At 40.3% G+C, this 15943-nt stretch overlaps 1 protein-coding gene across 6 annotated transcripts in view; it reads left to right on the forward strand.

The window, feature by feature from the left end:
* abr (ABR activator of RhoGEF and GTPase) overlaps positions 1-15943 on the forward strand; it is an 85250-nt gene that overhangs the window by 64360 nt on the left and 4947 nt on the right. For all 6 annotated transcript variants that reach the window (XM_086098367.1, XM_086098363.1, XM_086098362.1 and 3 more), the window contains 3 exons: positions 14647-14706; positions 14864-14973; positions 15147-15286. In XM_086098367.1, coding sequence (XP_085954493.1) covers positions 14647-14706; positions 14864-14973; positions 15147-15286 — 310 coding nt within the window. The remainder of the gene's footprint in view (positions 1-14646; positions 14707-14863; positions 14974-15146; positions 15287-15943) is intronic.

The raw sequence follows: 15943 nt of genomic DNA on the forward strand, positions 1-15943 counted from the left end.
TTTGTTCCAAAGTGTTTAATAAGTGATGGAGCGGTTAATCGACTGCAGATCACCCCCAAAGGCTTAGATGAAAAGAAAATCTGAATAATCTGTAGAAAACCCCGAGGCGGATTTCCCCTACCTTGCCAAACCTCCTCTGCGCTCCCATTTCTGTACTCCCAACAGTACCTTGAAGGCCGCACTCCCTTGGAAGCACCCCCCTCACGCGGAGACACGCACTAATCCAATCTTCTCGATCTTTATTCTACACTGCAAAAACTGAAATCTTAAGTAAGATATAATTTCTTAAATTTAACCTAAATTTGCTTATTTTGATTTGACAAGTTATTTTTACTTCAAATGAAATTGTCAGGCAAGATCATTGTGCTTATTTTAAGATACTTATTACTTAATTATCTTATTTGATCAAGCAGTCTTGGCATTGAGTGTTAACAGCCCGTTTTAAGTATTGTGAGGCTTAAAACAAGCATTTCCCACATTTTAAGATGACAACTAACCAACATCAAAGGCCCTGAACTGGGAAGTTTTTATTATTTTAAGATTTTGCATAATCTAGTAATAAGATAAATGGAAAAAAATACAAGTATGAAAACAGACGAGTACAATATGGTTCATTTCATTATATTTACTAAAATCATTTTTCCTTGTTTCAGTACCAGCTCAGTAGTCTAGTGCCCACCCTCAGACTTGAGGGTTCAATTCCTGACTGGGTCATGACAAAGAAAAGGGGACCTGTTACCTCCCTGCTTGACACTCAGGCTAAGTTATCCAAGTGTAAAAAAAAATACTCATGTATTTTAAGAAAATAGTTCTCTTTATTACAGCTTGAAAAAAGTCGACATGACTTGTTTTTAGTCTGAAAATGCTATTTTCAAGACCGCAGTGGTTGAGATGGGCCAAGTATTATTTTCTTTTCTTTTTTTAAATCTTACAGGTAAATTTAAGTAAAATTTTCTTCTTCTATTGGCAGATAATTTTGCTTAATTGAAGTAATAATTTTCTTATTTTACTATATTTTCCCCCCCAAATTTTCTACAGTCCTTTTTGCAGTGTAAACAGCTTAGAACAAGCAATGTTTCATCAGAACGTGAACAAGAATGGTTACCCGGTCCTCTGTTGCCTTTTTGGTTTGATTTGACATTTCTCACTACTGTTGTACACTACATTTTGGGAGATAATTAATCTTTTATATGTTGTTTGTTTTCTGTTTGCTTGCGACCATACCCCGCTAGGTCAACTTGGAGAGGCTTCAACTCACTCACGACCCTAGTAATGATAAGCAATTTAGAAAATAGTTGGGTGGAGCTTTCCTCTCGTTTTCTTGTTATTCACGTGAGTATTAAAGGATGATCGAATCTAATCCAATTTAATTTAAAATCTTTTTTTTATTATTCCGGTTTAATTACCAAAGTGAATTCTAAACGAGAAGAGGTCATGAGCTCAAACTCCTGTCTCCACCATAATGAATGGGGGGCGGAGCTGTTGCATATTAATGTTGGAAGGGTGCACCCGTTAAATCGATGGTTAATCCATCTCTTGCTAGTGAGTGTGATTCTCATCAAGCTTTGTCAAATCCAGTAAGAGTGTGAGTGCCTACATTTTGTGGAATCAACCAGGAATTGAATGCTTCTTGGCAGGACGGTGTCTCGGAAATCCCAGATGGAGTTTGGATTAGAAAGCAGCAACTACCGGTAGTTCAAACCCCCCCTCGTTGCCTGATCATATGGAGCGGCTTTACAAGGGCTCGTGCCACCCCGCCCATCTATTATTAAGAAGGAAGACGGTCCTCATGTCAGCATTTAAGGCACACGGGGATGAGCCATCTGCTCTTTTACCTTTCGATGAGGTGGGCAATTCTGCATGTGGTGTTGAATTTGTTCAAATTTTGAACATATTTTCTTCATTAGGCCAAACTTTCACCGTCATAAACCCTTGAGCATATACGCAATCAGAATTAAAATGTTAAAAATAAAATGACTACTGTCGAAATCAAATATTTTTATAATGAATGCAATTGGAATTTGTGTTCTTCTGTTATATCACAGATTTTTAAGACATTTAAGACAAGGGGTTTTCCCAGTATATTTACTAGAATGGCCTCACATTTGAAAAAGGACATTAATGCACTTTTGAGCCCATTATTGAATGCCAGAATAGGAAAATACAGTAAGCACATTGTCAATGACGCACCCCACCCCACCAGACCTCTAACACAAACAGTATATGTATGGGATTTTCCATTTTATGCTTTTTGTGTTCATATTTGATTATATAATGTTTGAAAAGTTTTAATGAGTTTAAATGTACTTAAAGAGGAAGTCAAGTAATTAACTCCTTCACTGCCATTGACGGCTATAAACGTCAAAAATTCATTTGAACTATTTCTATTAGTTTAGCTTCCCCCCCCCCACTTTTGTTAACAAGAGTATGAAAACTTTTTTTTATTGTACATTTAGAACAAATATAAAATGTGTGATTAATCGTGAGTTAACTAGTGAAGTCGTGCGATTAATTATGATTCAAATTTTTAATTACCTGATGCCCCGAATTTTTAATCATCTAATTTTTTAAATTATTATTATATATTAGAACAGATATAAAATGTGTGATTAATCGTAATTTTTAATAATCTTTTTTTTTTAATGAATTTATGTCAGTGACGTTTTAAAAAAAAATCTTTAAAATGTGTTCTAATCGCCCCACCTAGTCTCAACACGGTATTCTGATTAATTACTATTGCGTTTGTGGAATATGAATTGAGCAGAAACACCCACCTGTTTTTATCCATCTCAGGTAGCGGCCATTTTGTCTTTTACTGCCACTTGCTGTCGATTGAAAATGACATCACAGTACCTAGTGAATGTCACCTGACCAAACACAGAAAACAGGTGAGTCGTGATGGTCCTTACCTGAGTCTTTAAGCACTGTGATGCCATTTCAGTCGACAGCAGGTGGCAAAATGGCCGCCCCCTGCGATGGATAACAGGTGGATTTTCCTGCTAAATTTATATTCCGCATCATGAAGATTTGTTTTAACTTGATTTCAAATCCATTTAGACACGAACTACAAGTAATGAAGAAAAAAAAAATTGTAAATGATTTTCAACTTGCCTTGTCTCGCTGTCTTTGGTTCTGAGAGTCATTTTTTGGAGAACATTGTTTTGTGCACTGCTCTATATTGTATGGGCAAGATGCAGAGTTTGTTGACAAACAATGTGTTTATAAGTGTGTAGTCGTTGGTATAACCCGTACATAGTCGTGGTCACATTCAGTCGGCCAATGTGTGAGGTCACGCCGAACCCACAGAGATGAGTGCTCAGCAAGCATCCCAGCCGGCACCAGCAAGCCTCACGCAGACCGCGTTCAGCAGCCTCTTTTTTTTTTTATGTTTATTCCCACAAGGACTCTTATCACCTCATTGAACTCCTCTCGACTTGGCTTTTCATCTTTGTTATCAATCTAATATTACATACAGCCCTCGTCCTCCCATATACTTATCTCCACACAGCGCTTGTATCCGCATGAACGCCTTCCAAGAAAAGAAATCTTTTCTTGCACATGGCAAATGCAACCAACCACTAAAACCAAGTAGCATGAAGTAGTCTGGTCCAGACAAATATTATCCTGGCTCGCTGCTTTCATGTTAATAGTCTGCAATTAAATATCTTGTAGGGTGTAACTGTGGCTTTTTTTTTCTTCTTTCTTTTGAGTTGTGGGGGTCTGTCCAGAGCAGACGTTTCTCCTACATACGGCAGTGTGAGCCACAGTGTTGTGTCAGCATGTCTGTTGTTACGCTGCACAGTACGTAGGCTTGTTTTTAATGCCATAAATAAAGCATGATCAAAAATCTTGAGTAGGCGGGAATCACTAGACTTTTGTATGGATGTGTTTATTCCATGATGTTGATGTGAGGGGACATGTTGGACTTTGGTTGACCTTGACGCCTGAATGAGTGAAGACTGGCAAATGGTTTAACCTTGACATGAGAGCAGGAATGGATCTGGGGATTGTCCTTTTATGACTCCTGATAAGAGCAACCAGAAATTGTTGCACGTATTTAAGATACTACACAATAAGCAGCCAATTTCATCCAGTCAAACACTATCAAACTGTCGACTGATTCATCTCTGGAGCGCATTGTTATTTATTGATTCCTGTTAACCTGTCATTGGGTGGAAATACCCATTCCATCAAAAACATTGGAACTGAAACTTGCAGTTGGGTTCCAAGCTTTTTCAACTGTTCTGCCCAGGACTGCTTTTCACATTTTGGGGCTTGTTCAAATGTTTTACTGAATGTATTTTGGTTTTATGAAGGAAAGTTTAAGGCGCTTGCCAGCATTGGCTGCTGCCCCTCAACAAGTTGTCCAATAAGAAGAGGGCTTTGACTTTGTGAAGAAGTATTATAAAATACTCACTTTGTCACGGAAAGCTAGTAAATCGTATTGCTCCCTCTCTTGAGCCCTTTGACTTGGGTTGTCAACACAATTTTATTTTTAGGCTATTATCTCTTATTATCTCGTTTATGGACGTTAAATACTGTTGTGATCAAGACATGCACTCAGATGATAGATTTATATATATCTTTTTCTTTCCACTTCTTTTCTCTCATCTGACCCAAAAATATCTCATGTCTCCCTTGGGGTTTTCTTCCCTCTCATTTCCCCCCAAAAATTGTTTTCCCAGACTTTCTTTCCAAAAAGTGACGCATGGAGTGTGTTTGTCTCCTACTCGCAAAAGTTGGGGGTTAAAAATACACTCTGGCAGGGGTTGACTGAGGTCTCCTCTGTACGAACCAGACACGCACATTGTCGTACTTGTTGCTCGCCATTTATTGTCACTGTGGAACCCGAGTTTGTTTGACATTGTGATAACATGTTTGCAAAGAGACACGATGACTCTTTTTTTGCCTGTCATTTTTAGTTGTGGTCCTATGAGAATTGCTTACTTAATCTTTAAAGTCAAACCAAAATGTTCTGTACAATATGATCTATGCGCCCCCCACTAGTCTAAACACAGTATTCTGGTTAATATTGCTTTTGTGGACTATGAATTAAGAAGCGAAATCCACCCGTTTTTATCCATCTCAAGGGACGGCCATTTTGACACAGTTGCTCAGACAAGGCCAATGACAGCTCTGTTATTGTGTCTACTTCAAAGCAGGGAAAGCGTTACACACCTGCATGTAAACCATACTGTCTAACATCCTGACATCGCTAGTTAGAAGGAAATGTAATCCCTTACCTGGGGCGCCAGGCTTCCCATTCTGTCTGCCTTATTATTATTTTTCGTGTTTCCTGAACAGGTTGCGACCATGAAGACAAATTCTATGTGTTTTTACATACTTGGTCAATAAATCTGATTCTGATTCTCCTCATGTGGTCAAGGATAGATACTACCACCGGTGCATTACAAGTACAGTCATGGCCACAACTGCATTTGCAATTACCTGAGCAATCAAGTAATAATCGATTCCAAGATTAGTTTGTGACGGCCATAGTATGGACACATCGCCAAACACAAATATCCCCCGCACATCCAGCGTCTCGTCAACTTCACAAGCAATCAAGTGCTGCTTATCATAATTTGCCTGTCCAATAAACTCTTGGCTTATCTTGCGTGAAGCCAATACTGGCAGATTTAATTCAATTATAATCTCACATTGTCCTGATAAGGGTGTGTGCGTGGGAGAGGGTGGACCCAAATGCGGGGAGAAACAGCAGGGAGAAAAGAATGGAGGGCTAAGTGAGGAACTTCATTAAAACAAGTAGAGACGGGTGAGTGGACGAGGACTGGACGTGACGCGAGTGGACTGGTCGCCGCGACTGGCCCGGGGGGAGAGGAGGGGACTGGTCGCCGCGACTGGACTGGGCTGGGGGAGACGACCGGTCGCCACGACTGGACTGGATGAGGGGAGACGACTGGTCGCCACGACTGGACTGGGCGAGAGGAGACGTCAATTCTCGCGTGACTGCGCGCGAACAGTCAGCCTGTCAACAACAATGGCGGATAGCCGTGTCGTAGTCGTTTTGCGCAGCCTCCTTAGCTTGTTTATGCAGCAAAATATTTTGCTTCTTTATTCCAACGTTCAACAAGCGGTGTTGTACTTGAATCACCCGCCATTCTCACTTCTCCTGTGTTCGTCTTTTTCATGTTGTTTCATTACATTACAGCCGTTAAACGTCCTCAGCGTCTTCTTTTGGACACACGCAAGTCTTGAAATCCTTCTGTGTGTACGAGATTTGTTTTTTTTTGCTTCCGTCTGGAAGTACACCAACACCCAACCCCGACAAAACCGAAACATGACACACCTCTCTTGTAAATTTGTCAATTTTCCATTCAGTGTGTCCCCTTTAGAGACATTTTGCCAACATTGTGGTCACACTGAATTGTACATCCTTGGGGGCACTCAACTCGAGAACTTCCGCTGTTTACTGTAGGAATGTTTGTACCATTCGCAGGCGTCACACTACCGCCTGACTCATACGACTGTTCAGCCCAACAGAAAGACTTTACGAATGCAGCCTGGTGTCTTTTCTTGAGTGGAAATATTTTGCCCTCTAGTAGAAAAAGAATGTGAGACAGTGGATGGAGATGGAGTTTGACAGGCATGCCCAGCCCCCCGCGCCCCCCATTGATCCATTCAGACGCCTTTTTAAGAGCAGACTGCCCTTTCCGAATAAAGACGGCGATTTGACGCGTCTCGGAGGATGCGAGCTGGTGCGTGCGTGCCGTTGTCTGCCGATGACTTTTCAATGTCAGCCGACAGGCGTAGCGTAAAAGGGTTAAAGCACGTTCACGGTGACTGACTTTCACAAGCGGGGACGGGACATTGGAAATGAGAACCATGCAGCGTGGAAGAGGCTTAATTATAATAGGCTTGGGGAGAGGAAGAGAGAAGGGTTCCTTTTTAACACTTTTTTTTTGGACAGTTTTTACATTTTATCCACCAGAAAATCTCCCTGATGTCCACTCGTACAGGGATTCTTCTGCGTCACATTGCCTGCTGCTCACTTCCCGGCTGCGGTGACCAACTCTGGGAAAGGTTGACAAGAGGTCAAATGGTTGAATAACAACATTGTACAGCAACTGCGCTCTCACTCTCTTGCCATTGAGGGTCTTTTGCCCCCCCCCCCCACCCTCTATTTTGGAGGTGTGTCCACCAACATCTGGGGAAGCACAGTCGCTTCAGTGGCTGGGGCGCATTCATTCCCCTCCCAGTTCCCTCTCTTTTGCTCGCTCGCTCTGTCACGCTTGCGCTGTCTGTGTTGGTAGTCACACTGCACACAGCGAGGAGATGTTAGCAGCTGACTGTGAATCGAGCTCCAAGTGGAATTGTTGACAAGATTTTTCAGAAACCATGGCAACATCGTGTCTTCCTGCCATTCCATTTTTTGTCATTTTGGAAACAAAGATCTAAAAAAAAAAACATCTACTGGAGAGACTTTTTTTTTTTTCTTCAATTACCACATCAGGAGCTTCCATTGATCTGTGTCAGTTTACAAAAGGATTCATCCTCCTCCTTCCTTCCTCCCTCCACCCGCGTCTGTTGCAAGAGGGCACCTGAGGTTTTGTGATGACGGAGATCTTCGTGTCGGACGTTAACCTGAACTCTGTGTGCGAGCATCTGGAGCAGCAGTGCTGCCTGGACCAGAATCAGCACAACCTGTCCAGCCAACCGCAGACCCCCGTACTCAAGAGACACACCAACACCGGGGCCAAGCTATGGGGTCGCGTCCGCAGCAAACTGCTCAGACAAAAGGTTTCTGACCGGCATACGCACACACGGGCTGTGCTCGGCTATATGTTGCTTCTATTTATCACTTTGTCACTTCCATCTGTCCACTTTTTTTGTTTAGTGTAGTCCATCTGCCTGCTGTCATTCAGTACAGACTGGACTATTGTTCTTATCATCTGGTCTCGACCTGACAAGATGGTTTCTCATCGCAATCTACATAAACAGCTTCTTTTTTTTTAATGCAGAAATTAATTAGTGTGCGTGCATCTATTTTCCATCTATTAAGGCACCTTTTTTTTCTCAATTGAAACAATATTTAGAATTTTAGAAGCAAGATGTGAAACTCTAAATAGCATAACATATAAAAAGGCAATGTGCTGTATGTTCAGTATGTGGCATTTCTGCCTCATTAGAGCCCCCTTGTGTTTAATTTAAATACTGTCACTGCTTTTTTCTCAGAGTTGACCCAATCCCCTTTTGGCATTTTACATGCTGCACATCTTCATTAATTAACGGCCACATGCACATTTGTCTCTTCGTTTTCATGCAAATTAAGTCCCAAGGGAAGCTTTTGTTACAACTTTGGCCTTGAAGATAATTGGTTTCTCACACGCTTTGGGTGTACCCACGTAGGATGCAGTTGTCTATAGAAGACGTTCAACCTTGTTTTCACTTGTGTTTCCTACAATTAATCTGTAGTCTCCAATAGTAAACAGGAAGTGTGAAGGAGGCCTACTAAAATTTCCACTTAACGGGATAATGCGACAGCGTTAAAATAAAAAATGAGGCTTCCGTGCTCTGCCCCACAGGTGTTGCTTTGATTCTTGACCTGCCCCGATCTCCTCCTTTCACCTAAATGTTAGCAGACGGCATTGCGGTTGTGTATTTCATCACAGTGTCACCCCCGCTCCGCATGCACACTGCACACAACTCCCATGTGAAGGTCCCATTCATCCGTTCACTTTTATTTATTCAAAGAGGCTTTTGCAAAGCTGTTTTTAAGAGCACACTTGCAGTGCTTCAGTTAGTTTCTGAGCTCGGTTACCTTTTGATCCTATCAAGTCTGCTACAATTCTCTCTTTTCTTTCCACCCCCGTCCCACACGTCAGCTTTGACGGCGATTGCTGTTTGACAGAGGATCACATACCTTCTCTGTTTAAAAGCGAGCGTGCCGTGCCGTGCCGCTGCAGCTTTTCAAAAATGATCCAAGAAAGAAAATCCTGCACAAGGTTCTGTTTCACATCAAACAGACAAAAATAGAACGAATGTCCATCCAAATGTGTTCAGTTTAAGTAGTAAAACATAGTTTAATTTTTTAAATCTAAAAACGTCAAGTAAAAAAGTCAATTCGGGTTAAAAAAAAAGAAAGGGAAAAAAAAGGGCCAATCCACTAGTTGGGTCAATTTGACCAAAATTGAAACAAACACTTTAAAAAATAATAATAATAATTTCTATAACAGAAGATTGGATTAAATTGATTGATGTGTTATTTTTGACCCAACTATGAAAACAGTTGGGTCGAAAATTACCCAATTTTGGTCAATATTGGACTGATCCACTGCTTGGGTCAGTTTGTCCAAAGTTTTCTTCCAGTTTTGGTTTTCAGCTCATTCACTGCCATTGACGGCTTTAGACGTCAAAAATTAATTTTAGTTATTTCTATTAGTTTAACATTTTTCCACTTTAGGAAAAAAAATATTGTACATTGAGACCAGATATAAAATGTGTGATTAATTGTGAGTTATTTCTTGAAGTCGTGATTAATTACAAATTTTAAAAAAATGATCGCCTGGCGTCCTAGTTTTTTAAGGTCGTCAGGCGATTAAAAGTTTTAATTGTAATTACTCACATGACTTCAATAGTTAACTCATGATTAATCACACATTTTATATCTGTTCTAAATGTACAATAAAAACTAGGTTTTCATACTCTTGTTAACAAAAATTCATTTTTGATGTCTATAGCCGTCAATGGCAGTAAATGAGTTAATGTACAAAATAAGCCATTTTTTTGTGTTGCAATGCAGCACTAAAGCACTGTAAAACAGTATTTTCAAAAAGCAGTCACTGTACATTTTCATATAACAGTCTAGTTAATAGGAAGCGGACAAATCCATTTTTAGTCCCTCAAGCAAAAGCATCACCTAAGAGATTTGATATGAAGTGGGAGGAAGGTCTGCCTTTGGAAAGTAATTAGACTAAAGTGAGACTGTGTGAATGTGCCAAACTGACACAAATTCCGATGATGCTCATATTTGAGTGTTGCTGGGGATTTGTTAGCCGTCATGTTCTCTGCCTGATGACCCGTTTGCTGGATTTGTTTTTGTTTTCTTTGTGCACTTTCAGCCAGCTTTTGGGTTGAGAACAATGGAGCTGTCGTAGCGGCTTACCCGTGGAAGACAACCAGATTTGGGCGTTTTTATCCGTAGTTATTCCACTTTCTGCCCCCGCTGCATTTTAGCCCAAATGCTCTGTCATTTTTGTATTTTGATTAGTGCTGATGAGATACAGTGGAATCTCGCTTCATCAATTTATGTTACCTTGACTCCTGTTCGGGGAAATGCAAGTAATCCATCCATTTTATTGGTATGTAGTTAGAAATAACTGAATACAGATGTTATTTTGAAGAAATAACACGATTGTTCACTAACAAATCACTATGCTACATATTTAGCCTTTTCACAAACAATTACTGTGCGCCTTGGAATCCGCATTGTATTGTTGGATGTGGCGGCCATTTTGGGCTAGCATTGTAAATGTAAACAAGACTGTGCAGTCACACAGTTAAAGACATCGTGTTAATGTTAATTTCCTTTTTTTTTGGTGCAAATAATTACAAGTACATTCTGAAAATATTTCCATTTATTGTTATGTTATTGCAGAGTAATCTGAAATTTCATAAAATGAGCGCAACATTTTTACATCAAATCCTGAGTATCAGCCATATGTCATTTAAGTGGTCATCAGTGCGCCCTCCAGTGAGAAAAATTTAGCAACAACAGTTCATTTTACTGAAAAACTGATTTGTGTTCTGTCATAGACCAGAATGGACCTCCTGATGGGCCGGTTCCGTATGTTTGACACCCCTGTCTTAGAATCTAACATAACCAGCAGATAAATGGTTGTTTTGCATGTGACTTGATAGTTTATGCCAAAATTAAATCAGAAGATTGCGCAAAATGATCTCCAACGTGTATATCCGACCACGGAGAATGAAATGCATCTGATGCCGTACATGTCGGCACGCTGTTTTTGGCACCGTAGCATCTAACAGAGAAAATAATACCTCCTCAATCAATTTGACAACATTTACCTCTGGATTACCGAGCAGCTTATTAAATGGTACATGTTGTTATGTTTGGTCAAGGCCACAAGCGAGAGCCGAATTGACAGGTCACACAATGTTCTTGCCAGGCCACAAGGTGGAAAATGAAACATTGCTGACTATCACACTCCATCCAAGATCTTGAAGACTCATCAGAGGCTCAAAATGCAGCCCTGATCCTCCTGTCTTGCTAACAATAATTATTATTTATGTTTCTACGGCATAAGAAGAAATCACCTCTGTCGCATGTAGCAGAGATTCTCAGTTTTTGCATTGTCACATTTAGAAGTGATTGTAAAGAAGTTAACTCATTCGCTGCCATTGACGGCTATAGACGTCAAAAATTCATTTGAACTATTTCTTCTTTTTTTTTTTTTTCATTTTTGTTAACAAGAGTATGAAAACCTTTTTATATCTGTTCTAATACAATAAAAATAATTCTAGGTTTTCAAACTCTTGTTAACAAAAGTGGGAAGAAAATGTTTTACCCATAAAGATAATCATGAGACATCTCATTCCCATTTAATTTGTGTTTTATTAACTCATTCACTGCCATTGACGGCTATAAACGCCAACAATTCATTTAAACTATTTATATTAGTTCAACTTCCCCCCCCCCCACACACTTTTATTAACAAGAGTATGAAAACCTAGATTTTATTTATTTATTGTACATTTAGAACAGATATAAAATGTGTGATTAATCGTGAGTTAACTAGTGAAGTCGTTCGATTAATTACAATTAAAAATTGTAATTGCCTGACGAGAGGATTATTAAAAATTAGGGGCGTCAGGCAAATAAAAATTTTATCGTAATTAATCGCATGACTTCAATAGTTAACTCACGATTAATCTCACATTTTATATCTGTTCTAAATGTGCAATACAAAAATGTTAAACTAATAGAAAGTTAAAATGATTTTTTTTGACGTTTATAACAGTCAATGGCAGCGAATGAGTTAATGGTTAATGCTCCAGTCTGCGCGCATCAGCACTCTTAGTCAACCAGGCTGTAGGACGTTGCGTAATAAGTGTCATGCGGGCCTGTATGTTGCTTTGTGCGCACCCTATAAAATAATCCCGCTGTGCCCGCAGAGATACTGGCGCTCCGCAAATCATACGCCTCAGCCAGCTGCAGAGCCCTCGCCGATTGGCCCAGGCGGCAATGTGGCGAAGGACGGCAACATAGTAACCAAGTTAAAAGCGCTCACATGGCCGGCCCGGCCCGGGGTGACATCATCTGCTGTTGAGGGAAGAAAGTCCCGGTTGCTGCCTCACATGTAAACATGCTGATGTGGTCCATGGACCTAAAAATAGTTGCGCTGCCTACACTTTGTGCAGAACACAAGCGGGGATGGGTCACATCTGGAACAACGCTCGCTTTGGTCATGTGAGCTTTAAAAAAAATAAAAGATGTGACGTTTGAGCGTTATGCAGTATCTAATTAAAGGACTAATCATAAGCTCTCTGAAGCTCATAAATATTTAAGCACAGCTATGTAAGGAAACAAATGAAATGAATCCAGCATCTTTGAAATGTCATGTGCAGGTGTTTTATTTTTATTTTTTATTTTTACATAATTTGGCAGTTTATGTCACAAGTTTGTGTTCTTTGCTCAGAGCTGCCGTGTGTGCTGTGTTGTCTGCATACCGCCGGTACACAAAGAGAGCCTTAATCCTGGAATAACGTGATCCTTATCGGAATCATAGTAGCTGCAGGATATCTAGTCATGAAACACAAGACATATGTGCACATGTAATAGATTGTCATGTGATCATAATAATCATAAAGCTTTTTATATATAGGAGGAGATTTTCTATCTTAACTTTTGGCTGAAATGCTGACTTTCTTGTCATTATATTTGATTTACCGAGAGTAGGGTTTAAACTGAAGCCACATTATGTTCTCTTTCAGATATATTCTTTTATTTCAGTATTTTGCTTCCCGCCCTGTGAAGAATTGACTGTAGAATTGACAGTAAATAAGGCCCAAAAAAAAAGTTGCCAGGGATTTTTCGGGGACCCTCAAATTCTCATCAGGATAGTACAGGCACAAATAGTTGTGTGTTTGGGAATGTTGGCACTAGGGACGGCCGGGCCAATTATCAGCGACTTTTGAAAGACAAATCAACATTGGCCTTCTTTAAAAATCTAACAGCCGATAATGAATCCATTTAAAATGGAGTTAGCATAATGGAACTATTTATTAGAATTTTCAGCTAACTTTTTTTAGGGATGCTGCTGACCCTGGAAGCTCTCGGTACCTTCATTTTTTGTTTGAAATTAAAACTAAAATAAGGGGATTCAGGTATTTTTAAATTGGGTGGTTGGGGGGGGGGGGGGTATTTACCGTAGAAAACAATAGCAGGTTATTTAGTTGAAGTTTTTAAGACTTAAAAAAAAAAATTTGGAAATTTTTATGCAAATATTTCCTTTTTGAGTGAAAGTGAACATCGGCTCCAAATAATCATTATCATCCCTGAAAAAGAATAAAAAATTGAGGCCTCCAAAAATGTATAATTCATTGGAATAATAATAATAAATGCAGCGATTCCACTGTAATATTTAAATAATTAAGTAATGAAGTGATAAACTGGGTGGATCCAAATACTGATTATTAGGAGTCAAAACGAGGCCGAAAACCGATATTTGAAACCGATATTCATTTGGTGGTAAAAGTGAAAAAAAAATCACGTCTAATTATATTGAGCAATTGCTACAAACTCTTTACAAATTTTGTTTCAAGGGAAGTTCTTGCCCGAGCAGCTCCAATAAAGCATTTGTTTGGGTGAGGGTCAATGAGTGTAAACGCTGCCTCCTATAGGATTCACTTTGTTTTTACAACCCTGTTGGACAGCATTCATTTTTAATCAGACTTCAGCAGCGGGCAAAGGGGAGGGAATACTTCGGATCGGTTTTTGTTCTTTCAATCGGCCGTCTTGGTGTGGGGGCGTACGAGAGGCGTCGTCTTGTAGCTGCGCAAAGACTCACTTGCGATGATTACCTGTCACTCATCTCAAACCCAATCCCTGCTGGGAAAACGGACAAATGGCATTTTTTACGAGCCAATGAAACGCGCTCCCTGAGAACGTGTAATGGCTGAAGCCTTACGATGCCAATAAGTGTGTGTTGTGTGCCAACGTTCATTATTAGAGACTGTGTTGTGTTGACATAACATCGGAGTAGAGACAGACTATATATATATATTTTTTTTTTTAAACTTTAGGTGTTTTAGCTGTTTTCTTAAGATGGAACCGCCAGGGGCGGCAGATAATGAAAACAGCAGAGGCCCCAGAATTGAACCCTGTTGAACACCATGCATGTTGAGTTGATTTTTGGAGAGAGAAAAAAAAGTGTACTGTGCCAAACTGAACTGTTTAGTGGATATTTTGCTCTAGTTTTTGATTTTCATTGAAAGTTGATCCAGAAAGAAAGTCATCCGTTCCGCGGAATCAATGTCAGATCTGTTTTTGTGACAGTAATCTGATCATGTCGAGAAGCAGCAGGTTCCGTCCCGTGTGATGATAATGCATCTTTATCCAACCAGCATGTTTCACCGTCTTTCTGTCTCTGTTGTGTCTTCCAGCTCGATCCTCAGACGGTGCAGTCCAAGAACTGGCACATGGATGTTATCGAGATGAACGGGGTGAGATGTCCAACAAAATAGCTTTCGGCAGATTTTCTCCTGATATCTTTAAGTCTGGCACTATGTTTTTGAGAAGGAGACTAAAAGCCTGAAATATGAAATTAACTGAATGCAAAACATTTGTGTAACATACTTAGAATGGTGTTTTTTTCTTTAGATAAAGGTGGAATTCTCCATGAAGTTTACAAGTAGGGACTTGAGCTTGAAGAGGACGCCATCCAAAAAACAGAGTGGTGTGTTTGGAGTCAAAATCAATGTGGTAACAAAGTAAGTGTATTCAAACTTAAATGTCCTTCAACTAAGGGGTGTAAAAAAACAAAACGATTTGGATTTGAAAAACAATAGTGATTTAAAGTGAAGGATGTCATATATTAACAGTAAGGAAGAAATGGCGGCGGCCATTATCAGGATGTGTACGATGACACGCTTGACGTTTGCAGGCGCGAGCGATCCAAGGTGCCTTACATCGTCCGCCAGTGCATTGAGGAAGTGGAGAAGAGGGGAATCGACGAGGTGGGAATCTACAGGATCTCAGGGGTGGCCACTGACATCCAGGCCCTCAAAATAGCATTTGATACCAGTAAGAAGTCGCTCTCTCTCGCTCTCTCTGTCTTTCTCGCTCTATCTCGTGCTCTTTCTCTCTCGCTCAATCTCTTTCTCTCTCAGGCTCTCTCTCGCTTTCTCTTTCTCGCAATCTCTATCACGCGCTCGCACTCTCGCCACCTCACTTTTTCTCTCTGGCTCTTTCTCTCATCTCTCTGTGTCTGTCTCTCTACTTCCCCTCCTTTCTCTCTCTCCCTATTCTCTCTCTATTCCCCCTCATTCTCTCTCTCTCTGTCTCTCTCTATCCCCCCTCATTCTCTCTCTGTCTCTCTCTCTTTCTTTCACTCTCTCTTGCAATTTCTATCTCGCGCTCTCTATCTTTCGCACTCCAGCTGTTTCTCTCATCTCTGTCTGTCTCTCTGTGTCTGTCTCTCTACTTTCCCTCCTTTCTCCGTCTCTCCCTATTCTCTCTCTATTCCCCCTCATTCTCTCTCTTGCTCTTCCCTTCTCCATTCTCTCTCTTCCCCCTTCCTTTCTCTTCATTTCTCTCTCTCACACACTCTCTCTTTCTCGCAATCTCTATCACGCGCTCTTTTTCTCTCTCACTCTTTCTCTCATCTGTCTGTCTCCCTACTTCCCCTCCTTTCTCTCTCTCTCCCTATTCTCTCTCTATTCCCCCTCATTCTATCTCTCT

This window comes from Leptonotus elevatus, chromosome 16 (assembly GCF_054856555.1).
Source record: "Leptonotus elevatus isolate MCC_2025b chromosome 16, RoL_Lele_1.0, whole genome shotgun sequence".
Classification (NCBI taxonomy): Eukaryota; Metazoa; Chordata; class Actinopteri; order Syngnathiformes; family Syngnathidae; genus Leptonotus; species Leptonotus elevatus.